The sequence below is a fragment of the Colobus angolensis genome, unplaced genomic scaffold (genome assembly GCF_000951035.1).
Source record: "Colobus angolensis palliatus isolate OR3802 unplaced genomic scaffold, Cang.pa_1.0 Scaffold117, whole genome shotgun sequence".
Lineage (NCBI taxonomy): Eukaryota > Metazoa > Chordata > Mammalia > Primates > Cercopithecidae > Colobus > Colobus angolensis.
This window is the reverse complement of record NW_012112808.1, coordinates 6,801,961-6,828,031: the sequence shown is the minus strand read 5'-3', so window position 1 is coordinate 6,828,031 and position 26,071 is coordinate 6,801,961. Positions and strand designations below refer to the sequence as shown.

Here is a 26,071-nt window from a genome sequence, read left to right as displayed (position 1 = left end):
TACGAGCTGCAAGTAGCCCCTGGCTGGACCAGCACGGAAGTGGGGACCCCTGTCCTCAGCTGCAAGGAATTAAGTTCTATTACTATCACATAAGCTTGGAAGAGGACTTCAAGCTCCAGAGAGAATGCAGCCTGATTGGTACCTGGATTTTAGCCTTGAGGGTCCCTAGGCAGAGAAGCCAGCCACACCTTGCCTGCATTTCTGACTGATAGAGCTATAAACTAGTACAGGGATGTTGTTTTAAGCTGTTAAATTTGGGGTAATTTGTCATGCAGCACTAAAAACATCAATATAATCTTTATGATGCCTACAAGAGACACACTTCAGACACAAAGACACAGATAAGTGGAAAGTAAATGGATGGGAAATATATCATGTAAACAGCAAGTATAAGAAGAATGGAATGGTCATATTAATATCAGATAATCTGGACCTTAAGATAAGGAATATTATTAAATATCAGAGATAAAGAAGGACATCTCATAATGATAAAAGGCACAATTCACAAGGCAGATGTAACAACTATAAGTGCTCATGGGCTTAATAACAGAGCCCCCAAAAAGATAAAGCAAAAATCAAAAGTATTAAAAGGAAAAACAGAAGCTTCCAAAATAATAGTAAGAGATTGTAATACCCTTCTCTCACCAATTAATAGAATGAGATAAAAATATCAGTAAAGACTGATCGGTGTCGAACATCACTATCAACCATATTGAACTAACATTAAACTCAAGTACATAATACATATTCCTTATATGTTCACAAAGTTATTCAATATGCTTGGACATAAAACAATTCTCAAATTTTTTTTTTTTTTTTTTTTGAGACAAAGTCTCACCCTTGTCGCCCAGGCTGGAGTGCAGTGGCGCCATCTGGGCTCACTGCAACCTCCACCTCCTAGGTTCAAGCGATTCTCCTGCCTCAGCCTCCCGAGTAACTGGGATTTCAGGCATGCACCACCATGCCCAGCTAATTTTCATATGTTTAGTAGAGATGGGGTTTCACCGCGTTGGGCAGGTTGGTCTTGAACTCCTGACCTCAAATGATCTGCCCGCTTTGGCCTCCCAACGTGCTGGGATTACAGGTGTGAGCCACCGTCCCTGTCTCTAAATGTCAAAACACTGTTCTCTGATCACAACAGCTACACTAGAAATCAATTCAAAATATAATATTTAGGAAAACTTTAAATATTTGAATATTAGACAGTGCAGTTCTAAATAATCCAAGGTTGAATAAAGAATCACAGCGAGATTAGAAAATATTTTGAACTAAGCGGGAATGGAAAACTTACAGCTGAAATGCTTATATAAATCAACAACTTAAGGCTCTACCTTAAGGAACTAGAAAAAAAAAGGGTAAAGTAAATCCAAAGCAAGACGAAGGAAGAAAATAATTAAGAGCAGAAATCAATGGAGGAGAAAACTGACAGATAATAGAGAAAATTAACATACTCAAAAGCTGGTTAATTGAAAAAGATCAATAATATTGACAAACCCCTATCTACACTGCGGGAGAGAGAGAAAGAGAGAGTCAGAGACAGAGAGACTGGCAGCAAACAGAGAGAGGGACAGAGAGACTGAACACAATTCACCAATCTCAGAAATAAATGAGGGGTTATTACTACAGATTCTAGACATCAAATAGATAATAAAATAATATGTGAAAAACTTAATGTAAACAAATTTGACAAATGTAAATGAAATGGACAAATTTCTTAAAAATTACAACTTACAAAAATTTATAGAAGCAGAAAATTTGAGTAGCCTTATATCTAGTTAAAAAAATGAATTTGTTATCAAAAGCCTTTCAACAATATAAACTCCATGCCCAGATTGTTTCACTGGTTAATTCTGTCAAACATCCAAGAAAGAAAAAATAACAATCTTGCACAAACCTTTTCAGAAAATAAATAAGGAGGGAACATTGCCCAAATTTTTTGCATGAGGCCAACACAGCTTGAACACCAAAACCTTACAAGGACATTACTAAAATAGAAAATTATAGATCAACATCCCTTATGAATATAGTTAAAAAACAGTTTCTAAAATTCTTAAAACATATTGGCAAGTAAAATTTAAGAATATACAGAAAGATAATGCATTATGACCAATTAAGTTTTATTCCAGAGATTTAAGGTTTTTTTTTTAAAAAAACTGATTGATTTAAAAAATCAATCAGTGTAATTCAGTGTATTAAAGAATTAAGAAGAAAATTTCCATATTTCTTTTTAAGAAATATGGAAAGTTCACTTAACAAAATTCAACAGTCATTTATGATAAAACCTCTAAACAAACTAGGAATGGAAGGTTATTTCTTCAGTCTGATAAAAAGCACCAAAGAAAAATCCACAGCCAAATTCTCTCATATTTAATAGTGAAAGCCTGAAAGTTCTCTCCGGGATATGGAACAAGGCAAGAATGTCTATTTCCTCTACTTCTATTAAACATTGCACTGTAGGTCCTAGTGAGTAGAATAAAGCAAGTAACTGAAATAAAAGACCTAAATATCAGAAAAGTAGTAAAACTGCCCCATTTGCGTGATATGTTTATGGACCTAAAAAACTACAAAAGCTAATAAGAGAATTTAGCAGTTTCAAGTTACAATGTTTATACACAAAGTAAATTGCATTTTGTAAACTTGCAGTGATCAATTGGAAATTTCAAAATTTTAAATACATTTATAATAGCTTGAACACTTCACAAAAAGGAGAAATACTAATGGCTACCAAAAAAATGAAAAGATGCCAAACATAATTAATCGTCAGGAAAGCACAAATTAAAAAAACACAGTGACACATCATGTCACACCCACAAGAGTGGCTAAAATTAGATTGACAATACCAAGTGCTGACAAGAATGTGGACCATCTGGAACTCCCATACATTGCTGATGGAAATGTAAAATGGTATAGCTACTTTGGAGAGCAACATGGCGACTTCTTAAAAGGTCAACATTCACCTACAAAGAATTTAGACATTCTTTAGGCTTATAGCTAAGAGAAATAAAAATGTTATCCACACAAAGACATGTACCAGAATGTACATAGCAGGCAAATGAATAAACAAAACTCAATATATCCATACAATGGACTACTACTCAGCCATAAAAAAGAATGAACTATTGATACATGGAACCATATGAAATCTCAAAATCACTATGCTGAGTAAATGAAGCCAAATAGAAAAATGGCATATAATGTATGATTCTGGTTATAAAAATCATAGTTTTAGTAGGTACATACACTGTGATATCACCTGCTTTAGTTTCCTAGGGCTGCTGTAATAAAGTACCACAAACTGAGTAGCTCAAGACAAGAGAAATTTATTCTCTCACAGTTCTGGAGAATCCAAGTATTGTCAGGACCATACTCCCTCCAGAGGCTCTAGGGAAGAAGCCTTCCCTGCCTCTTCCTACTTCCTGGAGGTTTCTAGCAATTCCTGCCATTCCATGACTTGCAGCTGCCATCACATCAACCTCTGCCTCCACTGTCATGAGGTTTTCTTCATTGTGTGTCTCTGTATGCCATCAAATCTATTTAAGGACACCAGTCATTGGATTCAGGGCCCACCTTGATCCAGGATGACTTTCTCTGTACTTGCTTACATCGACCAAGGTTCTATTTCCAAATAAGGTCATGTTCACTGGTACTGGGGGTCAGGATATCAACATATCTTTCTGGGGGATGTAATTCAAGCCACAACACCAAGACCACCATGAAGAAGATGGACACATTCATCCCCACCAAAAGATGCTTAATGCCCTGACAGATGCTGCCCAAAGCAGACAGTATGAGAGATACCTACCCCGAACTCGCCGCTTCCCATGTCTAATCTCCCACAGGTACAAACTGTTGGCCAAATAAAGATGAAAATCAGAGAATAATGGAGCCTGGGAAATGTCATCTGCAGGGGCCATTCTTTGTGAGACCAAGCAGACCAGGGAAGGTAGGAGAAAGAATACGACAGCAAACAGGCTGATGTTTTTGACCCAGACGGTGTTAGGATGAAAATGCAGCAGGATGGTGCCTTGGATCAAGACAGTTGAGAGTACAGCTGATCCTTGGGCAACATGGATTTGAACTGTGTGTCACTTACGCATAGATTTTTTTTTCTGCCTCTGCCATCCCTGAGACAGCAAGACCCACCCCTCCTCTTCCTTCTCCTCCTCAGCCTACTCAGTGTGAAGACAATGAGGACAAAGACCTTTATGATGATCCACTTCCACCTAATGACAAATAAACATATTTTCTCTTCCTTATGATTGTCTTAACAACATTTTCTTTTCTCTAGCTTACTTTATTGTAAGGATAGAGTATACAATACATATAAAATACAAAATATGTTTTCATATAATCAGCTATTTATGTGATCAGTCAGGCTTCTGGTCATCAGTAGGCTTTTAGTAGCTATGTTTTTGGAGAGTCAAAAGTTACATGTGATTTTTCAACTTTGTGAGGAGGGTTGGTGCCCTTACTCCTCATGTGTTCAAGGGTCAATTTACTTTGCCAGATGTTTTTGTCAGGAGTTTGATTCTAATCTGAATAGGAAAGTAAAGGTCAGAAGAGCTGCTACCCAGTGGGATGTCTGGGGAGGTTTACTCAGGCCTCTGCTTCCTGAGCAAGGCACACAGTCACCTCTAGAGGTGCTTCAGGATAAACATGGCAATCTTCCAGGTTTGCCATTTTTTTTGAGGGAAAATTTGTGCAAAAGTATTTTGATATTTCCTGTCTTAAATAGGTGTCATGACATACATGTACAGACAGTATCACTTTTTAAAATAAAGGGGACTTGTCCTGCCTTTTTCACTGTTACATCCCTAACACCTAGGACAGAGCCTGGGACCTCGCAGGTGTTCAATAAATATTTATGGAATGAATGAATAAATGAATGGACTACAGAGTAGAATACAAAATTTCCATGGATCTCAGGATAAAATGAGAGATTCTAAAAAAAATCTTCCTTTTTAGTCTTTTTTAGTGGTTTGCTTTGAGCCCCTGTCCTTTGAGTTCTGGGTTGGGGTGGGGGTGAGAGCCCCCATCCTCAATCCTTTGCAGCCCGTGAGTGAGAAGCCCTACTTAGGATGATGACCCCCTACTCCTAGGTAAGGGCCTGCTGTGAACACCTGCCCCTAAATGGCTTGCCCACTGGATGTTAGCAGGCATCCTTTATCACAACCGCTAACACACACCCTTGACCGACACAACCATTGTCCTCATACTGACTTCAGCCTCCCCTTTGAGCAAGGGTCCCCTGCTTCTCAGTGAGATGGACAGGCCCATTCCCTCCTTCCCTCCCTGAAGGCTTCTATTAACCTCCTAAGCTGGAAACTCTGAGGATGCAGGCCTGAAGGTGGGATGTCACCCACCTGGAAAGGAAAGTGCTCTCTCTATACACACTGCCAGAGGTTGTGTGTCATGGGGAAAGACTCACCACTGCTGCTGCCAGAATCTTAAGAGGTTAATGGCAGCATAGACCTTGGGCTGGGCAGGGAACCAGCACTGCCACTGACTTAGAGCCACGGTGTTCTCATCTGTAAATTGGGGATACCTCCCTTTACAGAGCTGTCCTGATGAGGTGACAGAATGTCCTGGGGCATGGCAAGCTCTCAGTAAAGAGAGGCATTCTCCATTCAAATCTTTGACCTCCCATTCATGAACAGGCAGGGTCTAATTTCCCACTCCTTGAATATGGGCTGGTCCTAGTGACTTGCCTCTAGCAAATAGAATGTGGTGGGAAGAATGCTGCTTGATTTCGGAGGCCAGGTCATCCAAGGTGACACAGCTGACACTGCCTCTCTCTCTGCTCTACCCTCAGACCCAAACCACCATGTTGTGAGGAAGCCAGTCTCATGAAGGGGCCACTTCTAAGTGTTCTGGCGAAAATCTCAACTAAAGTTGATTCAGGATCAACAGCCAGACATGTGAGTGGCCATGCTTTTGAGACAATTCCAGCCCACCCACTGCTGACTTCAGCCGCATGAATGACCTCCAGTGGGAACTTCCCAGCTGAGTCTGGCCAAAGCCAGAAGAGATAAGAATAATAAAATAATAATAAAAAACCAGGAGAGATAAGAATAATAAACGGTTGTTGTTTCTTCATGCCACTGAGTCTGGGGTGGGTTGTTACCCAGCAAGAGGTAATGCGAACACAGAGAAAACAAAATCCAACATCTGGTATTCCAAATTCACTGCCCGCAATCTTCCAGACCCCCAAATCCCTTGGAGATGTCGGCTGTCCCTGGCTGGTGAGTGAGGTTTGCAGGGACCCACTTACAGAGCACGGGAGTCTAAAAGGCTTGGTGGGTGTGGTGAAGGAGGCGCTGTAGATGGGGTCTGGGTGCAGGCCGTCATTCCACTGGGCCAGGATCGCATCCCGGTAAATAGTGACTCCAGCGGCTGCCAGTGCGTCTGCCACGGCGCTCTCCACCGAGTAGTTGTTGATGCAGGTGATGGTGGAGGCGGGCGGGGGCTGCACGAGGTGGATGCGGCTGCCGCTCACGCCAAGGTTTAAGAGCGTCTCCACAGTGGTGTAAGTATCAATTGTATTTCCATAGACAATGACATTCCCTAGGAAAGAAGGGAAAACGCTAAGATATACAGTTCAGAAACCCAAAAAACCTTAGTCAAATGCTAATAATGCTGAACTGCTCCGTATAACCCTCTCATTTTTCAGCTGCAGGAAACCAGGGGTGTTACCTAGCAACGGCGACCAAGATAATTTAGTAAAGAATCGGCACAAAACATCCCACAAAGTAGTCAAGTACTTTTAATGCAGAAGTAGGACATTCGTTTATGTTCCTCTAATTTGAAGTTGAAATTATGCTGAAAGAAACTGTCTAGAAAAAAACCTTTTGTCTTGTTTTTGTTCCCAATTTGCTATACTTATTAAGGAAACAAAATTACTAATGTTGGCAATGCATATTAGTTCTTCCTTACAGACAAAAAGGCAATGGTAAAAAATATTCATGCTCATGATGTTGCTGATATTTTAATATTTAAATGTCGAACTGGATTGATTTCAAGGAAGTTTTCCCTTTTTTGAGAATTAAAGGCTAGAACATTCTGCTTTTCAACAGATAATTTTACAAAGATTCAACCCTGATTTTTAGAATTTAATGTGTCAAGACCTAGCTAGAGGGACTGAAGGACAGTATTTTGGTTAGCAAAAATAAAATCACAAAATAATCTTGAGAGATTTCCCTTGTGTAAGAGCATTTTGATGATAGTCTATACTACTTACATTTCTCAAAAAGACTACAGAAGTAATTACATATGCTATTCTACTATTTTAGCAGTTTTAAGATCAATGACACTATTAAATTAATGAAATGTAGTATATGCTATTTTTGACATTGAATTGGCATTTTCAAATTTTCACAAAGAAATAGACTGCTGTAGACTCATTTTCCAGGTAAGATACCAATTTTACCACAAAATGTACACTTTGTTGAATGTCTCTCTGTTTTTCTCCTGTTCATGAAATAGTATGAAAAGGAATTTTACAAGTGAAAATAAATAGCAAGTGTATTAATTCAATTTGGTTGAGGAAATCATGCCCAAATTGTTTTCAATCCAAAACTGAAAGGAGGTGTGATGGTTTGTCCTGTTTGCTTAGGAAAAATAAACTACAGTAACTTTCAGATGGCTTCTTGGAAGCTAACAGCATCTAGAAAGTTCTCCCATACTCCCTGCTCTTCATCTATGGAAAGCCAAGAAGCCACTGAAGTGAGGGAGTGGAGTCTCTCCATTCCTGCCTTTGCTAGGACGCTAGGACAGTTTTGTGGCTACGACTCCCACTCGGTTCAGATGCTCAAATGCAACATCCTCGGTGAGCTGCATTTTCCTTGGCTGAAAGAGGCAACATTTTGCTTAAATTATTGAGGCTCCCACCTGCTACAAAACATGAATCTTGGCTGTCTGGCACAACAAAGAATCAGCCTGCCAAGAAAGGCAAAACTTGAACTGAAAACTGTCAAAGGTTTGAGGTCTTCTGTCCTTTTGAAATAGGCAAGCCAAAATAATATTCATTTTCAGTTGAACTAATTTAAGTGTGTTTAGATCTCACACAGCTAAGGATTTTGTATTTTCCAGTCTCTTTCATGAGAGCTGTTAGCAGCTCTACTGTGAGCTGGGCTTTTTCTTCACAGGCTCATGGAAAACTGGGCCTGTGGTGCTGTTGGGGTTTGGAGAGCTCTCTGATCCAGCAAGGGTGGTCCACGGACTGCAGGCAGCTGGAGAGGATGATACTTTTCAATTCCAAAGGTAACACATTTTGTAAAACCTCTGATTTCAAAATTAGAGGTTTATTTCTAGATAATGTGACTTCTAAACAGCTTTGGCTATCTTTATGTTTAATTTGAAACAAAATTCCCTAACAAAAATATAAGACTTTGGTTGTCTTAAGAGTCAGTTATCATCATAGCAATGGTGCATAACAAACCACGTCAAAACTCAATGTCAAACAACAAGCAGAATGTTGTGGGTGGTCTACATACCTATGGGCAGACTGATGTCAGCTGATATGGCTCCAGGTTGTGGCTGGGTTTGTTTGCACCATACGTGTTTCATCCTGCTTGGACTGACAGCTACCTGAGGCATTTTCTATTTATGGTGAAATGCAGGTGCACAGAAAGGCAAGCACAAGGGCCCGGGCATATGTCAAGTCTCCGCCCACATCACATCCACTAACATCCCATTGACCAAAGTAAGTGTCATGACCATGCCCATGAGCACGGAAGTGAGGACGTCCACACAGGAGGGAGAGAAGGATGAATATTTACTGACGGGCAGTGCAAATCAGCATGGTCATATGGAATATGACTGCCTGCGTGATTTCATCACAAACTTTTCATTTAAACAGGCTTTCTATGACTAGTTATAGTTCTCTCATTTCCCATAAAATATAGTAGAATGTTGTGATAATATAATCTGTTATATTAAATAAATAAGAACATGTTACAGGTCAAATCACATCCCTCCACAAATATAACAAAACATGATCAAAACTAGCTATTAATATGTAAGATGGCCTACTATTCTTGACCAGGTCCACCTCTTGCCTTTTTTTAATTTTCATTTTTATTTTTCGAGATAGAGTCTCGCCCGTTGCCCAGGCTGGAGTGCAGTGGTGCAATCTCAGCTCACTGCAACCTCCACCTTTTGGGTTCAAGTCATTCTCTCACCTCAGCCTCCTGAGTAGCTGGAATTATAGGCCCGCACCACTATGCCAGGCTAATTTTTGTATTTTCAGTAGAGACGAAGTTTCGACATGTTGACCAAGCTGGTCTTGAACTGCTGACCTCAAGTGATCTCCCCACCTTGGCTTCCCAAAGTGCTGGGATTACAGACATGAGCCTCTGCGTCTGGCCCAATCTCTTGCCTTTAAATATCTCCATTCTGTGGGAGATTATTCTTTTCATCATCTTTGTGCAGTTGTGAGTTCTTTCTGCAACACTGCTCACATTTACTTTGTAAAGGATTTTTAGATGCAGTTCATGTTTATCTCTGGACTCCTCTATGCCAGGCACAAAGTTAGGTACTTTTATATATAATCTCTCATATTATTGTCATTATCGATAACAATAGCATTTAGAACTGTTAACAATAACACGGGCTTCACTCAAATGCCCATATATAATGTTGTCATACAGCAAAATATAAGCATGGTGATAACTCTTAGAATAACCAAAGTCTTATATTTTGGGGCCCCCTCCAGAAAAAAAAGCCTAGTAGACAAATACTTTGATTATTCATTTTGGGACAAATCAAACTGGTTTAAAAATATGATTACTTATAATTATCAGAGTAATTTTACTAATATGGATGAGTTGGAACCAGTGCTTCTGAAGAACCCATGTCAAGGCCTTAGCCTGCCTGTAGCTTTATCTGGGCCCCACAGACTGTCCAGCCTCCAGGTAGGTGAGACCCCAGCAGGACTGTGGGTGGTCTACACCTTTCCTTTCCAGCACTCACCATGGCCTACACACCCAGGCTATAGCCAGGCTTCTTGGCAAGATGACTTGTTTGGACTGTAAGGTCCATGTTTGCCCTCACCATCATGAGCCTAGCACACTGCCTGGCCTACACCGGATGTGACTGTAATTACCACCATAGTATTGTGTTTCCTGACCAGATACGTGGATATATGTCGGAGATAGACTGCTGATCCTAAGACTTTCTTCCTGCTAGCTGGATCGTGCTTCTGGGCCCTCTAAATATTTAACACCAAATGACCTCGCTGTAGCCAGATTTTCCCACCACCTATTTCTGCTTGGTATTCACTACTAAGTTGGCACTATAAGAACTATCCAGTCACAGAATGTGCTATATACCTGAGATTTGTAAGACAGAAATATGTTCCCCTTAACAATGTCAGATCTGGTTATTAGGTTTCCAGTGTAGGCTCATGAAATCCCACATAGTCCCTAATGTAACCAAAATTGTGTGTGCCTATAATTTGTTAATTATACATATAAAATACTACTCTTGTCATATTGGTGGCATTTAAGCTCAGGGAAACAAGAAATTACATCTTTAATGTGCTATTTAAAGACAGACAGGGCTGAGTGTAGTGGCCCATGCCTGTAATCCAAGCACTTTGGGAGGCCAAGGCAGGAGGATTGATTGAGGCCAGGGGTTCGAGGCCAGCCTGGGAAACACATCATAGCCTCGTCTCTACCAAAAAAAAAAAAAAATACATATATATATGTTCATTTTCTTTTAGATGTAAATGTGACATTGGATGACCAGGCTTTCTTATATTTTATATGGAAGTAGCAGTTGGGTAACTCATGTCATAATGTTTAAGTCAATTTTGGGCTGAATCAAGAAGGAAAGATGGGGAAGGAAGGAAATGGAGAGAGAAACAAAGGGAGGCAGAGACACAGTCAAACAGTAGGCGCCTCAGAGAAACAGATCTTCCTGAATCCTTGGGTAAGAGTTAGAAGGAAGAAAGAGTTTAAAAGTAGGTGAGAGAAAGCAGCTGCTGGGTGGGACGAACTGAGGGCAAGCGAATAATGACCAGCGCGGGGGGACACTCTGTTGGTTGTGCCTGAGGGAGGTGTTGGGGCTGATAGTTATGTGTCCCCGTGTGTACAGTGGGTGGCTGAGCCTTCACTGGCACAGAACAGTGTGACAGCTGTATAGACAGGTGAGACAGCCCCAGTTATGGGGGGCCATGACATATGTTCTTTGATAGCATGCTTTTATTTCCGTTTTTAATTAATTAATTAATTTCGAGACAGAGTCTCACTCTGTAGCCTGGAGTGCAGTGGCACCATCTCAGCTCACTGCCACTTCTGCCTCCTGCATTCAACTGATTCTCATGCTTCAGCCTCCTAAGTAGCTGGAACTACAGGCACCCACCACCACACCCGGCTAATTTTTATATTTTTAATAGAGATGGGGTTTCACTGTGTTAACCAGACTGGCAGTGAACTCTGGGCCTCAAGTGATCCGCCCATCTCGGCCTCCCAAAGTGCTAAGACTACAGGCGTGAGCCACCATGCCCGGCCTACAGCATGCATTTCATAAGCCGGAAAACTTCAGTTAATGAAATATGAATTTATTTATTTAAATTTTAATTTTCTGGATACATAGTATGCCCATATTAAAGATGAATTTAATCCATGCATACCTACCATTGTGTACTTTATAATGCATGGAGCCCTTGCAAATATTTACAAGGAGGTAGGTAACACATTGCATGGGCTTCCTTCACATTACTGGGATATCACATACCCTGTTTTGAAGTTTCTAGACACACATAAAAAAAGGAGAGTGGAAAAACTGATGATTTCCCTGGATATCAGTTTTATGCTGAAAGATTTAGTCACCGTTTCCTTCCCAGATCAGCTTACCTAACAGATGAGAAGTGACCAGCTTTTGCTCTCGATTTAACAGGTGACAGAGGTAAAGGATGGGCTGCCCCACTTTCAAATGGCAAATAACCAATGATAGAACACTCTGGGTGGATTCCCCATAAAGGATAAGGGAATATAACTGTGGCAGTTTTCATGGAAGACCAATCTTTGTTGCTCTTTTTAGGGAGTAAATCACGCATTACACTGATTGCAGATCTGAGATGGGCAGTAGGGTCCAGGCAGAGCGCCCGTAAAAAGGCGACTGTGTGGAAGCTCCTGAAATTAAAGCTGGCAAGCAAGAAGGAGCTCGAAGTCATTCTCTCACTGCTAACCAGTGGCAGCCTTTGAAACGGAATGTGCAAGGGTGCTTCCTAGAGGATGGAGGGTGCCAGTGTCAACAGCCCAACCAAGGAGAGAGAGGGAGAAGTGATGATGCAGTCAATACCTGCGTGAGCTGTCGATTCCCCACTTCAGACTGAAGGGCACTAGCACTTGCCAATTAAAATGTTGGTAGAAATGTACAGATTATCTTTTCGCTTTTTGTTTTTGTTTTGTTTTAAGATGGGGTCTTGCTGTCACTCAGGCTGGAGTGTAGTGCACAACCACAGCTCACTGCAGTCTCGAACTCCTGGGCTCAAGCAATCCTCCCGTCTCAGCCTCTTGAGTAGCTGGGACTACAGCCACATGCCACTATGCCTGGCTAGTTTTTAAAAAAATTTTTGTAGAGATGGGGTCTTGCTATATTGGCCAGGCTGGCTCCAAAATTCCGACTTCAAGTGATCCTCCCACCTTGGCCTCTCAAGGTGTAAATGAACAAATCAGCAACTTTGATAGTGACCATGCACATAAGGCGATCACACTTTAAAGTTTCAACTTGGGGCTGGGTGTGGTGGCTCACAACTGTAATCCCAGCAATTTGAAAGATTGAGGCTGGCAGATCACTTGAGGTCAGGAGTTTGAACCCAGCCTGACCAAAATGGTGAAACCCCATCTCTACTAAAAACACAGAAAAATTAGTTGGGCATAGTGGATCACACCTGTAGTCCCAGCTACTCAGGAGGCTGAGGTAGGAGGATCGCTTGAACCCAGGGCACGGAGGTTGCTGTGAGCCACAACAATTGTGCCACTGGTGGGTGACAGAGACAGACTCTGTCTAAAAAAGAATAATGCGGCCGGGCGCGGTGGCTCAAGCCTGTAATCCCAGCACTTTGGGAGGCCGAGACGGGTGGATCACGAGGTCAGGAGATCAAGACCATCCTGGTCTACACGGTGAAACCCCGTCTCTACTAAAAAATACAAAAAACTAGCCGGGCGAGATGGTGGGCGCCTGTAGTCCCAGCTACTCGGGAGGCTGAGGCAGGAGAATGGCATAAACCCGGGAGGCGGAGCTTGCAGTGAGCCGAGATCGCGCCACTGCACTCCAGCCTGGGCGACAGAGCGAGACTCCGTCTCAAAAAAAAAAAAAAAAAAAAAAAAAGAATAATGCACCAAGATTCAGGAAGTTCTTCAATTTATGTTAATCAAGGGGGAAAAATGCCAGTTTCATCATCCTGGTTCCTGAAGGCAGTATGTAAGAGTTTCAGGAGTTAGAAAACAAGTAATTAAAGTTATGACTTTGCAGGAAAGGAAAACTAAGTTGATTTTCCCATTAAGTTCAAGAAGTAAAATAAAGTGCTAATTTTTTTGGTCATAGATGTACCCAAAAGTAATGGGACAACTTTTAAAGAAATTATTTTTAGTAGATGCTAAAAAGTCATTTTATTCTTTTGAACTGAGTGCTTTACTTTTAAACACTTGGAAATTGTGCTCTGCTGCCATTTCATGGTCACGCTCAATGCTATAAAGATGAAGTTTCTCCAAGGAGAGAATCAGGACTTGGAGGGAAAGATTTGCTGGTCTGGTGGTCTGGCCATGAAGTTAGATCTCAAGAGTATAAGAAATAAATTCAGGATTTATGCACACAATATTAACATAAAGTTTTCTTCATAGTTACTATATCTTTAAGGTCAAAGAAACAAGAGTTATGTGCTACATTTTATAGTTTATATGCTTTAAATTATGTCTATGCATATTTACCTATTCTTTTGTATTTTAATGAATAATTATATTTCCTTTTTCTGCTTCAAAAGAGACATACAGTGGTTACATATGACTCATCCATCCTCAGAACAGGCCTGTGAGACAGGATTTACCATTTTATCCAGAAAACAAGGTACAGAGAGGTTAAATCTTGAGCTCAAGGTCACGTGGCAAGCAGGTGGGTCAGCAGGACTCAAACCCCAAGAGTCTATTTCAAAACCAGGTCTCATAGCACTGCAGTACACTTGCAGATGGATGTGTAACACGTTACTAAAATATACTCCAACTGGCATTTTATATGGGTAAATATCTTCAGCAAATAACTAGATAACGAAATATTTTTAAGTAGCAATCACAGAATATTAATAAATTGTGAAATAAACACTTATTAAAAAACAGGCCGGGCATGGTGGCTCATGCCTGTAATCCCAGGACTTTGGGAGGCCCAGGTGGGAGAATCACTTGAGGTTAGGAGTTTGAGTCCAGCCTGGCCAACATGGCGAAACCCCATCTCTACCAAAAACACAAAAATTAGCCGAGTGTGCTGGTGCATGACTATAATCCGAGCTTCTCAGGAGGCTGAGGCAGGAGAATCACTTGAGACAGAGAGACAGATGTTTCAGTCAGCTGAGATTGCACCACTGCACTCCAGCCTGGATGGCAGAGCAAGACTCTGCCATATATATATAAATATATATAAATTTATAAATAAAAATATATATGTGTGTATGTATGTGTATGTGTGTATATATATATGTATATGTATATATGTGTGTGTATATATATATATAATATCTTGCCCACAAATAGAACCAGACAATGCTCTTTTTACTTTTTAGAAGTCAAAGCATAAGATTTCTATGCCCGAAACGTGACCTGTCCCATTCTGCTCTGCTGAATAAAAAGGGAAGAATATATTAGATATAACATAACAAAGGTTTTGTTCGATGATGCATGCAATGGAATTTTAATGTTATACTTTTCCTATAAACATGCTTTTAATAAGGCAGTAAACTATATTTAGCTAAAGATGAAAATAATTGATCCATTTTGAGCCATTAAGGCAGTTTATTTTTTTTTTACTTTACTTTCATCCTACTTTTCATTTTCATGGAAAGTACAGAGGTAATAGCAGATGAATTTCAATTAGTTTCAGTTAGTGCCATAAATTGTTATCATGTATCGGGTTGCTGGGTTCTGTCAGAAACCCCCCAGCAGAACACTCCAGGTTTTGTTTGCAGTTGAAAGCAGTATTTGAGCCTGTGATGTCAGCTCTTCCCCACGGCACTGGAGCAGTTCTAACAGTTTAGGGTAATTTACTTATATAAATCCATCCAACTCTAGAGCCCAGAAAACCATGACCTCCGGATGGACTAATTCCATCACGGAACCACTGTGTTCTCCTTTGGAAGCAGAAGATGTGAAATAAAACAGTGACTGCCGGAAGGAGCTACACTTTGGGGTGGTATCTGCGTGTGTCGGCAATGGGCAGAAGTTCAAAGGAGAGCCAACTTCCTCCTGGGAGTATCTCTTGTTATTGATGCCCAATATCCACTGTTCTAGAACACTCCATCCACCATTCTCCCCTCACATCCCTGCACTTCAGTAATGTCAGCCCTGTGGTTGCCAGGATTCAGGGTGTGGTTCCCGAAGGGATATGTTACCCAACCACAGCCAATGGGACACGATGAAACTATTTTTCACTGTCCTTGGCTCCCTTGCCCCAACTCACATGCTAAAGTATTTTTAAAAAAGGGGAAATCAGCACAGAGGGAGTACAAATAAACTATGATGAAAACTGTCCACGTTCCTCCTGGTGTTATTAGGGTGACATGAAGAAAAAGCAAGGACTGAAACGTCCAGGACGGTCACGGATTGCTCCACGCGACCTTTCAAACGTGCAGGAACACAGCCCTGCTCCTTGCTTTCCATCATGCGCCAGACTTCTAGCTTCTGGCTTCAAATGCCAATGACACAGGCAGGTGGGAGGGAGTCCCTAGAAAAACTCCAATCAGCCTGCAGATTGGGGTGGCGCCTCAGGAAGTCCATGCCATTTGCTGTGGGGAGAAGCCTGGCCCTCCTCTTCCTGTGTGGAACCTGGGATTAAAGTAGCCGGCTGGCCTCGCGCAGGATCCTGCTTCCCCGCCCCCCCAACTCCCCCTTTTTTTTCCTTTCACCCAGTAAAACCCTGTTTTACTCACCCTTCAAACCCTCTGCGAGCCTACATTTTTGTGGCCATGGGACGGACAAGGACCCCGTCTTTAGCTGAACTAAGGCAAAGCCCTGCAACACCACCATCTCATAGCTGACTTGGAAATAAGCTAGAAGTGGCTGTGTCAGCAAGACCACCAAATGCAGCAAGGGTGGCCACTTCCAGCTAGCTACTGTATGCATAGCTGCCTTGCCTCAGCTGGCTACTGCCATCCATGGTAAGCCATTCTCCCGCGGTCACCTTCTCTCCGCTGGCATGGGTACTACAGATGGAAAGGCCATTTTCCCAAATGCTGTGTGTGTACAGTGGCACCCGCCTGGTCAGCTCCCATTCCTAAAAGGTAACCAGTTAAACTTGGACGTGGCTGGGTGCTTGCGACCCGCCAATGTCTGTCCCTGCCCACGCCTCTGGCTTCATCTCCTGCTGCTGCCCTTCACAGACTCTGCTCAGCCCACGTTGTTGGCCCAGTGTCTTTTGGACACAATCCAAACTCCCCCAGCCTCTCTGTCTGCTTATCCTGTCCCTCTTCAAGACTAAGCTCAAATCCTCCTTTCTCGGGGAGGCCTTCTCCTAACTTCACAGCCTCCAGGGCTCTCCTGAAGGCCACAGCGCCTCTACAGCTGACTGGCACCTGGTGTACACGGATCCCTGGCTTTAAATAGAGACTGATATCCTCAACTTCATCAGTGCCCTGGTGGCAGGGGCTGAGACTTCTACTCTGGGGTACCTTTAATTCCATCACACGTAAGAGCAATGCTAATGGCAGCCTCTATTTACAAAACTCTTTCTATGTATGAGAGACTGTCCTGAGTACGGCATGTAATCTCATTTATCTCTTTTCACCCTCTCAGCATCCCATGTGAGGTAGATATTATCTGGAATCTGAGAAACAGAGCAGTTAAGTAACTTGCCCAAGGGAAACGGCACACCCAAGATTTGAACCCAAGTCATGTGACTCCAGAACCTGAGCTAGACTGCCTTTATAAATGTCTGTTATTCGTGAGGAGGAACTTAACTCATCCTGTTTAGCCAGCATGTTATTACTCTCATTACCAAGGATGAAGTTTTAAAGAAGAGCTTCAATTTCATTCAAGGATTCTCTTGTCTTCATCTCCATTGACCATCTATTTCCAAGTTAGGCCGAATGCAAAAAGTTCTGATAAAACTCACCATGTGGAGGGGGCGGGGGTAAGGAAAAGAGTTACATCCTGAACTGTCTTCACTTATATTCACTAAAACATTTATTTTCATTTACTGTGTGCCAGGCACTATGCCGGATACAAGTGACATTGAGATAAAGTAGAGCTGAAATTATCTAAGAAATGGCTTGGAGCTTCAACCAAGTATGGTACTGTAGATGTCTCAGAAGCAAAGTTGCAACAGCTATATTCTTTTCAAAATGCAGTTCTGGAAAGACCACTAGGCTTTGCACAGTGTGAAAAGGGATTTGAAAGCCCAACAATGAAACTCAAGTATCATATACCCAAAGTCTCAGTTAAGAAATAGAGGTCACAAGGTGACTGAAGCGATTTGGCATGAATGTCTCTTTCTACATGGAATGCCCTCCCTGCTAAACATATTTCAGCCTGCCAGGGAAGCCAACGGTGTATTTAGGAGGCTCTACCTCGAGGCCTTCTCTCACGCTGGATCCTACTCTTTGCTGCATTTCCTGGGAGCCTCTGTGGGTATAATTCTGTCTTGTGGTTGTTGGTTCTTGGCTCAGGTGGGGATGGGCTTTCTGTCCTAGGCCTGCTCTGCTCTGAGATTTGGACTGTGATCCAGTGATGCTGCAAGAATAATAATGGCAAGAATAAGATCTGAATGGGACTAAAGGTATGTCTGAATATGACCTGGATTACAGAAAAGATACAAAGAGGAGAAAGCTTTCTTAAGGCAAGATGTTAACATTTTTTCTTAACTTAGTTTACTTGAGAATTCACTTGATAGGGGCCTCTACATGGAGTTAAATTAACTTGGCCAGGTCAGCTTTCCCTGAAGGCTCCCAGAGCTTGGTCCCAGCATGTGAATGTAAAGAGCATCTACCTGGGAGGTGCCTGGGGGAGTGATTAAGCACCAGACCTGGAGAAAATCACCTGCATATAAGACAGGAAACTAATTTCCACATACTTCTTATTCTGGCTCTTTGGTGGACAAAAGCAGGCACTCCAAATGGCTTTATACACTGGCTGCTGGGAGACAGTCTTAAATCTTGAAAAAAGCATTTCCCTTTAAGGGGGCAGTGTAGCATCATCATCTCTGACAACTGGCCAAGTCGGCAGAATAGTACTGATGCTACTCCTCCATCTGAGAACCAAGAGGACAATACAAAGGCACTTGAAAGAGACCATAGCGCTTCTTGCTTTGAGGTTTCTCAATTCTCTGCCATCAACATTCCACCTGAAGAACTTGCAGTACCACTTTTGAAGGGTCTTTTCTTGGTCAAATGCTCCCTAGCCCAAACATCCAAAACACACAGAGGTTCAAAGTTAAAGCACAGCACTGCAGGCTAACAGGATTGGGTGCAGTCTTAAAGACGTACTGTGCATTTTGTATTGAACCACTGGCTTTTGTGCTTTTGGGGAAGTTATGGTACTGGGGAACTTATGGTACATTTGGAGGTCTGGACTTCATGAAATGGTAATGATTTGTCAAAAATGTTATGGCTAAAAGCAGGTTACTGCAAACTACAGCTCATCGTCTGGTTTCATAAATAAATTTTATCAGAACACAACCATGCTCATTCATTTACATATTGTCTATAGTCACTTGCTCACTAAAAGGGCAGAGTTGAAGAGCTGCAACAGAGAGCGTATGGCCTGCAAAGTCTAAAAGAAAAAAAAATTGTAAGATAAGGTCTTGCTGTGTCACCCAGGCTGGAGTGCAGTGGCATAATCATGGCTCACTGCAGCCTTGACTTCCCAAGCTCAATTGATCCTCCCACCTCAGCCTCCTGAGTAGCTGAGACTATAAGTGTACACCACCATGCCCAGCTAATTTTTGTATTTTTTGTAGAGGTGGAGTTTTTCGATGTTTCCCAGGCTGGTCTCAAACTCCTGGGCTCAAGTGATCCTCCCACCTCGGCCCACACAAAGTGCTGGGATTACAGGTGTGAGCTACCATGCTCAACCAAGTCTACAATATTTACTATCTGGTATTTTACAGCAAAAATTCACCAACCCACGGATTAGAGAATTTTCCCTGATAAGAAAATACTCTGAGTCTACATAGATCATGGGGTAATTATTACAGAATGACTAAAAGGCTAAAACAGGTTTAAACATACATAGATGCAAAACTGAAAATAATTCCAAGCTTGGATGAAAGTATGAAACACTTTATGACATTTAAAAAATCTGGGTTGCCAGTATAATCTATCTCTATATCCCACCTCTACCCAAAGGTTCCAGACTCAGCTGGTTTTATGGGTGATTTCTGTCCAACCCTTAGGTTACTTTGTATTTCAGATCCCCAAAGAATATAGAGAGCTTCCAAAAATGCTTTGTGAGACTAGCCTGCCCTTGATTCCAAAAACCTGACAAGCAATGCATAAAAGAGAGAACTACAGGTCAATCTCATTTATGAATTTAAAGGCAAACAGCCTATAAATAGTGTCAGCAAATTAAATCCAGCAATGTATTGAATGCCGTTTGATACTCATTTTAAAATGCTGAATGTAGTAAATTGGTAACTTTTTAATGTAGTAAATGTTATAACTTGGCAAAAGTTAATACCTAAATGATCCACCAAAAATTATAATAAATTATATTTAATTTTAATGTATTATATTAACAAATATAATTAGATTATACTCACATACATGTATTAAATAAATTAGCATGTTTAATTTTACACATTGATGCCCACTTTCTGGGCACTTAGTGGTTTTACATCCTTGGGCTGAACTCTAAACCACAGGTGGCTGTGGAATTGAACCAGGTCACTAACTGTCTTCTCACTTTTAGGCAAAAGAAAGGGGTTGCTTTAAGTAATCTCCTAACTTTGACTTCTAGGTTTCAGTTAAAGACACAAAAGCAGCCAGGCCCTCTTCTGGTTGTTTCACTGGCTGAATGATTTCAATGAAACTCAAGCAATAGAGAGAAAGATGCTTGAGAATACACTTTTGAGTGGCAGAGGCATTTGCACAAATGTTTCACTTTTTCATTTCGATTTAAAAAGTGGCATGTAACTCGAGTCTGTGTATTTGTGGGAAGGACTGTACGGGCAACACCAAGAAAGAGAACAATAGGTTGTGAAAACAAGAAAAGGCCCTTCCAATACAAGCCTTTTTCTTCCTAGGTCTTTTCAGCTTCACAAAAGAAGACATATTTTCCATATAATTGCTAAACATGTTTGCTTATTAAATTATTCTTTAATTAGTTAATGATTTTAGCTATGCTTTGCTCTTCGGATATTCATTTTGTATAATAAAATAATTATAGATAATTAAACTATCTCAAGCCTTTTTCTTTACCCCAGCAAACATGCTGGGTATCCAAAAATGACAACAAGTTGTAAATTAATCTGGAAAACAAAGCATGACAGATGAATGATTTGGTTGGAATTAATTAGGCACTAATTATATACTGGAACTAGATGAAGAATGAGACTCATTATAAAATAAAACGCTATTCTGAAGAGATGCACAGTTACCGACATCCTTACCTTCTGTGGTGATGGAGTTACTCCTTATCCAAGTCAGTGCCTTAAAGCAATCCTCTTCCTCGTTGAGAGTGAAATGGTTGCAGGGAACTTTCCCTGTGTACCGCCGCTGACTGCTGTTGGGAACCTCTCTGTTTGTCAGGTGTTGACTAATATCCGCCCCTGTGGGGCATGGGACCTGAAGTATGTTAGAGAAATGCTTGTTTCAGCGATAATAGATAAAGTGGTGACCGTGGTTAAAAAAAAAAAAAGTAGACATAGCAATGTTCACTATGTCTTTTTCTGTCCCCAGATACAATCAATCAGATTTTAATCCAAGTAAGAAAAAAAACACACACACACAGGTGGAATGAGCACCTAGAAGCAATTATCGGAGTTGCTCTAGTTATGCAATGCTGTGTAACAAACTGTTTCAAAATTCAGTGGTAAAAGTCAACCATTAGGCTCCCAGCCTATGCAGGACAGTAATTCAGACACGGCAAGGTGGGGAATGGCTTGTCTCTGTTCCACAATGTCTGGGGCCTCGGCTAGGAAGACTCAGGGGCTGGGGCCTGAAATCATCTGAAGATAATTAAACTATCTCAATCCTTTTTCTTTCCCCTGGAAAATATGCTGGGTATTCAAATGTGACAACAAATTGTCATGATTTGCCTTGCAGTTGATGTTGGCTAAGGGTTGGATTTGAGCTGGGGTTGTTGGCCAGAACACCTACATGTGGCCTCTCCGTGTAGCTTGGGCTTCCTCATAACATGGTGGCTGGGTTCCTAGGGCAAGTGTTCTGAGAAAAAGAGAGCCAATACAGAGAGGTCCAGGTTCTTTTCCAACCTAGTCTTGGAAGTTGAGCAGTGTCTCTTCCACCATATTCGATTCATGGAGGTAGCCATAAAGGCCTGCCCAGGATCAGGGGAGGGAACCTCAACTCCACCTCTTCATGTAGGAGAGGCAAGGCTCTGGAAGAGGACATGGAACTGAACTGGATGTGGTGGCCATTTTTGGCAAAAGTAATCTGCCACAGAAACAATTATATCTGGGGTTGAAATTTAAGGGTATAGAGGGGCTAGGCAGAAAAGAAAAGGAAGGAAACATTATTATTTACTTATGAAAAGTATAGAATTATTCCTTGTCTTGTCAGAGAAATATTCTCCTTCTCTTTATTCCCCTCCATCTTTCTCTCATTTTTGATGCAGATGTGTGTGGGAACAGAAACTTTCCTCTACTGTAAGGAAAGCAACAGTAAAAACACAATAAAGGATGATAGCTGATACTCGTCTTCTGTGTCAAGGATACTGTGGCAAACTGGAGGGTTTGTGCTTGGGTCAGAGAAATCAGCCATGACTCAGCTTCATCTAGTTGCTGCCAGTGTAGAGTATGGATCCAGTATGGCCAGATCTGACTTCCCAAGAAATGCCAGGCCCTTGGGTTTTCATGTAGACTCCTGATTTTTTTTTATTGTATTGGTTCAAATTAAAATCAGACAAAGAAGTGTCATTGCAAAAACCAAATAAAACAGCATAGTGACCTGAGTTTCCCCAAATGGGCCACCACTTGGTCCCTCTGATTTTTAACTGGTTGCCAGGTGGAAGTTATGAGGAGAAAAAGAGGGCAAGGAGAGGGGCAGCCTAGAGGGAGCCTGAGGCCTTTGGTAGAAGATCGATACCTACTGGCTTGCTGCATTCTGGGTCTAAGACCTCAGGGCTGTGAGGCAAGAATAGTCCTAGAGCTATTACAGGCAATAAGTTCACTTGCAGTCAAGATGGATATTGGGGTAGAGGAAGTTATCCTTTGACAAGCAGGCAAATGCTGGCTGGTGCTTAAACTCATGGGGCTTGACTAAACTCCAGCTGACAGGAAACTTTTGGTTATACACTTCCTCAACAGAAATTGTAAAGCCTTAGTACATTGCTGTGATGTATTTAATGCAATTTCAAACTAGATTAAATTAAAATGAAACAGAGCAAAACAGAACCAATGTTTAAAGCTGGATATTCTCTCTCCATTAAGAAGCTGCAGTGAAATTATATTTAGCAAAAGGGAACAACTAAATAAATAGTGGTCATTTACTGTAACCAAAATTGAGGAGGTAAAGTTTTCTTATTAGTAATATAGCTCGTTTAGTAATACCCCACTAAAATGTTGATAGCATTATATTCATAGTTATTATAAAGCAGCCCACTGAAGGCTTTGGTGAAAGGTTTGACATGCACAATACTGAATATTGTGCTTCAGGTTTTGAAACCTCACTGGAACTACAAGGAGCATTGTAGCATAAAAGAAAATAAAATTTGGGTAACATTACATCAGTTTAGTAAGTCATGATTTAACAATTGAAAAAGCCTTGGCAGAAAGTGGCAGCGCTAAAGAACAAATTGAGAGCACTTCATTTCTAAAAGTTTCAAGTAGCGGGTGTCTAGGCAAAAACAAAAAAGGAAGAGGAGAAAAAAGAATAAGGTCTGAATGGAAAATTAGCTCACTACAATCTTGAAATGTAATTGCATTCTGATAATCCACATAATTCTTGTGTGCACTTAAATGTGTAGAGTTGTTTTGCATACTTCTCTACTATAAAGAATAAGAGCAATTAAAGAAAACCTAATGGGATTATGGCATTTTCACAAAGTATGCAGAACTGAAGCTAGGATTATAAATTCCAAAGCCACACAAATTTGTCTGCACAGAGTTTAGAAGAACTCAGTGAATTAGAAAACGATTTATGGAAAAAGAAGCTTGCTTTGTGACCAGTTCATCATTTACTGTGTTCTTTCATTGAATGGAAGCTTTTAGCAGAAAAATAATTTGTATAGAGACATTGAGAAGAAGCCAGTACAAGAAATTTCCTTCTTCCATGTGTGCCTGTGGGGCCACAGAGCTATCCAGCCCTGAAAAGTAAAAAGAAGCTTCCTTTCTGAATGGTTCATCACATACTGTTTTCTTTCACTGAATAGCAGATTTCAACACTAAGAGGAGTTTGTAGGCAGACATTTAGAAGAAGCTAGCAGAAGTTTCTTACACCCATACACTCCTGTTGGTCAAGAGAGGTCACCAGCCCTGAAAAGGAAAAAGAGGCAAAGGAGAGAACAGTCTTTAATATAAGGGCTTGGTTATCTTTAATGAAGTGCCACAAGGACTGGCTATCCAAACTGAGGGTCTCTGCCACTGACTAAAGTGCCACTAAATTTGAGTGGAGAGCAGCAGATAACTTTTCAACCACACTGATTTGCCATTGCACAGTGCCACCATCACTCAGCAATAACTCACGGTGGCTAGGACTGCTGGCTGCCTAACCCAATATTCTGTCTTCCTTTCTTTCTTAGTAACAGACTCTTGGGAAATATGCTCAGCTGAAAAACTGCATTTCCCAACTCATGACCTAAGAGGTGGTCAGGAGATACAAGCAGGAGTCCTTGGATGAGGTAATGAGAGAAGACATCATGCTCTAGTCCTTCCTCTTTCGTGCCTCTTGAAAATGGAATGACTGGAACCACAGCAGCCATCTTGAGATGCTGAGAATGGAAAACACACATTAAAAATAGAAAGAGGGCCAGGCATGGTGACTCACACCTGTAGTCCCAGCACTTTGGGAGGCTGAGGCAGGCGGATCCCTTGAGCCTAGGAGTTTGAGGCCAGCCTGAGAAACATGGGAGATCTCATCTCTACTAAAAATTAAAAAAAAAAGAAAGAGAAAAAGAAAAAAAATTAGCTGGGTTTGGTGTCATGCACCTGTATAGTCCCAGCTACTTGGGAGGCTGAAGTAGGACAATTACCTGAGCCTGGGAGGTCAAGGTTGCAGTGGGCTGTGATTGCACCACTGCACTCCAGCCTGGGTGACAGGAGTCAGAACTTGTCAAAAAAAAAAAAAAAAAAAAAGAGATGGAAGGGCCTGTGTTCCTGATGACATCAGGTAGCCACCTTACCGGGCCTGGGTTGCTTTTCTACAGATATTTTTAATGAGAGAAAGAAATAACCTTTTTCTTTTTGAACTGCTTATTTGACTGTAGCTATAAATACTAAGCTCTAGAATCTCTGTGGTAATGACTTTTAAAAGCCGTCAAGTATAAGCCTTGCACCATATCAATGAGAGATAAAGGGAAACAACAAGAAAGGGAAAAGAGAGGGAAAGAGAAGGAAACAGAGACAGTGCTTGATCCAGGGCCAGACCACCTGAGTTTGGAACCTAGTCCATCACCTCTGTAGTAACCGACCTTGGACAAACTACCTAAGCCTCACGGCATGGCACCTCGGTTCTCTCAACCACAACATGGGGATGCAAATGGCAGTGACCTCAGGGTATGTGAGAGTTCCATCTGTTACCATGTGTCTGTCTCACGGTAAACATTCAACGGCAGTCAGGTGCTCAACCGCTTCGAGGCTCCCTAGCAGCAGGCTCCTGTCTCCTAGGGCTGACCGTTTTCTTTGGAGTAGACTTTGAGTGAAAGGTGTTCCTCGGGATGAATAAACACTGCATTCCCGTCACTTTCAGGACCTAGATCTGTTTCCTAGAGCCATCATGTACAAGACTGAATTTGCTCTCCATATGAAAATTCTTCAAGTATTTGAGGACTGGCTGGCCATCCTGCACACCCTGAATCTTCACCCCTCTGGCTGCACATCTGGAGTGACGGAGCCCGTCCCTCGCTGTGCTTCAGCTTGTTCCTTCCCTTCTTCAGTGGGACTCCAAGGAATGAAGGTCATATTGCAGGTGCACTTCTGTTTTTCTGGCACATCCTCTGATACAACCATGTTCAACAGGTAACCGGTTCATGACCTCTATATTCTCATCATGGATTTTACCCTTGGTCAGGTTTAATGCTTTTCTTTCTCCAATTCCCTTTCTTGGGCACTAATAGTATTGCTGTTTCTAATAGCTGTGTGAAATGTGCCTGACAGTCTTTTGCTGGTGCACTTTGAACCATCTTATTTTTAAACTTTTGTTGCCCTTTGATTGGGTATTTCTCTTATATTTTGAATTAAGTGTAAAAGCAGAGTCTTGGTTCTTGTAACAGGGTAGTTTGAAGCCCTAACCCTAATCCACCCATAACATTCACCACTACCTTTTCTCCTCATGTCATTCTGGTTTACACCTTCACTTTTTTTTTTTTTTTGAGACGGAGTCTCGCTCTGTCGCCCAGGCTGGAGTGCAGTGGCTGGATCTCAGCTCACTGCAACCTCCGCCTCCCGGGTTCACGCCATTCTCCTGCCTCAGCCTCCCTAGTAGCTGGAATTACAGGTGCATGCCACCATGCCTGACTAATTTTTTGTATTTTTG

The 26,071-nt window shown here is 41.6% G+C and overlaps 1 protein-coding gene and 1 long non-coding RNA gene across 2 annotated transcripts in view; one reads left to right on the top strand and one right to left on the bottom strand.

Annotated features, from left to right (window-relative positions):
• Positions 1–26,071, bottom strand: part of CFAP61 (cilia and flagella associated protein 61) — a 294,188-nt gene that overhangs the window by 70,469 nt on the left and 197,648 nt on the right. The window contains exons 21-22 of the mRNA XM_011963119.1: positions 20,812–20,986; positions 6,272–6,564 (exon numbers count right to left, since the gene is read on the bottom strand). Of these exons, the coding sequence (XP_011818509.1) occupies positions 6,272–6,564; positions 20,812–20,986 (468 nt within the window). The remainder of the gene's footprint in view (positions 1–6,271; positions 6,565–20,811; positions 20,987–26,071) is intronic.
• LOC105526938 overlaps positions 25,516–26,071 on the top strand; it is a 3,813-nt gene continuing 3,257 nt past the window's right edge. Inside the window, exon 1 of the long non-coding RNA XR_001004170.1 lies at positions 25,516–25,554. This is a non-coding gene — a long non-coding RNA (uncharacterized LOC105526938). The remainder of the gene's footprint in view (positions 25,555–26,071) is intronic.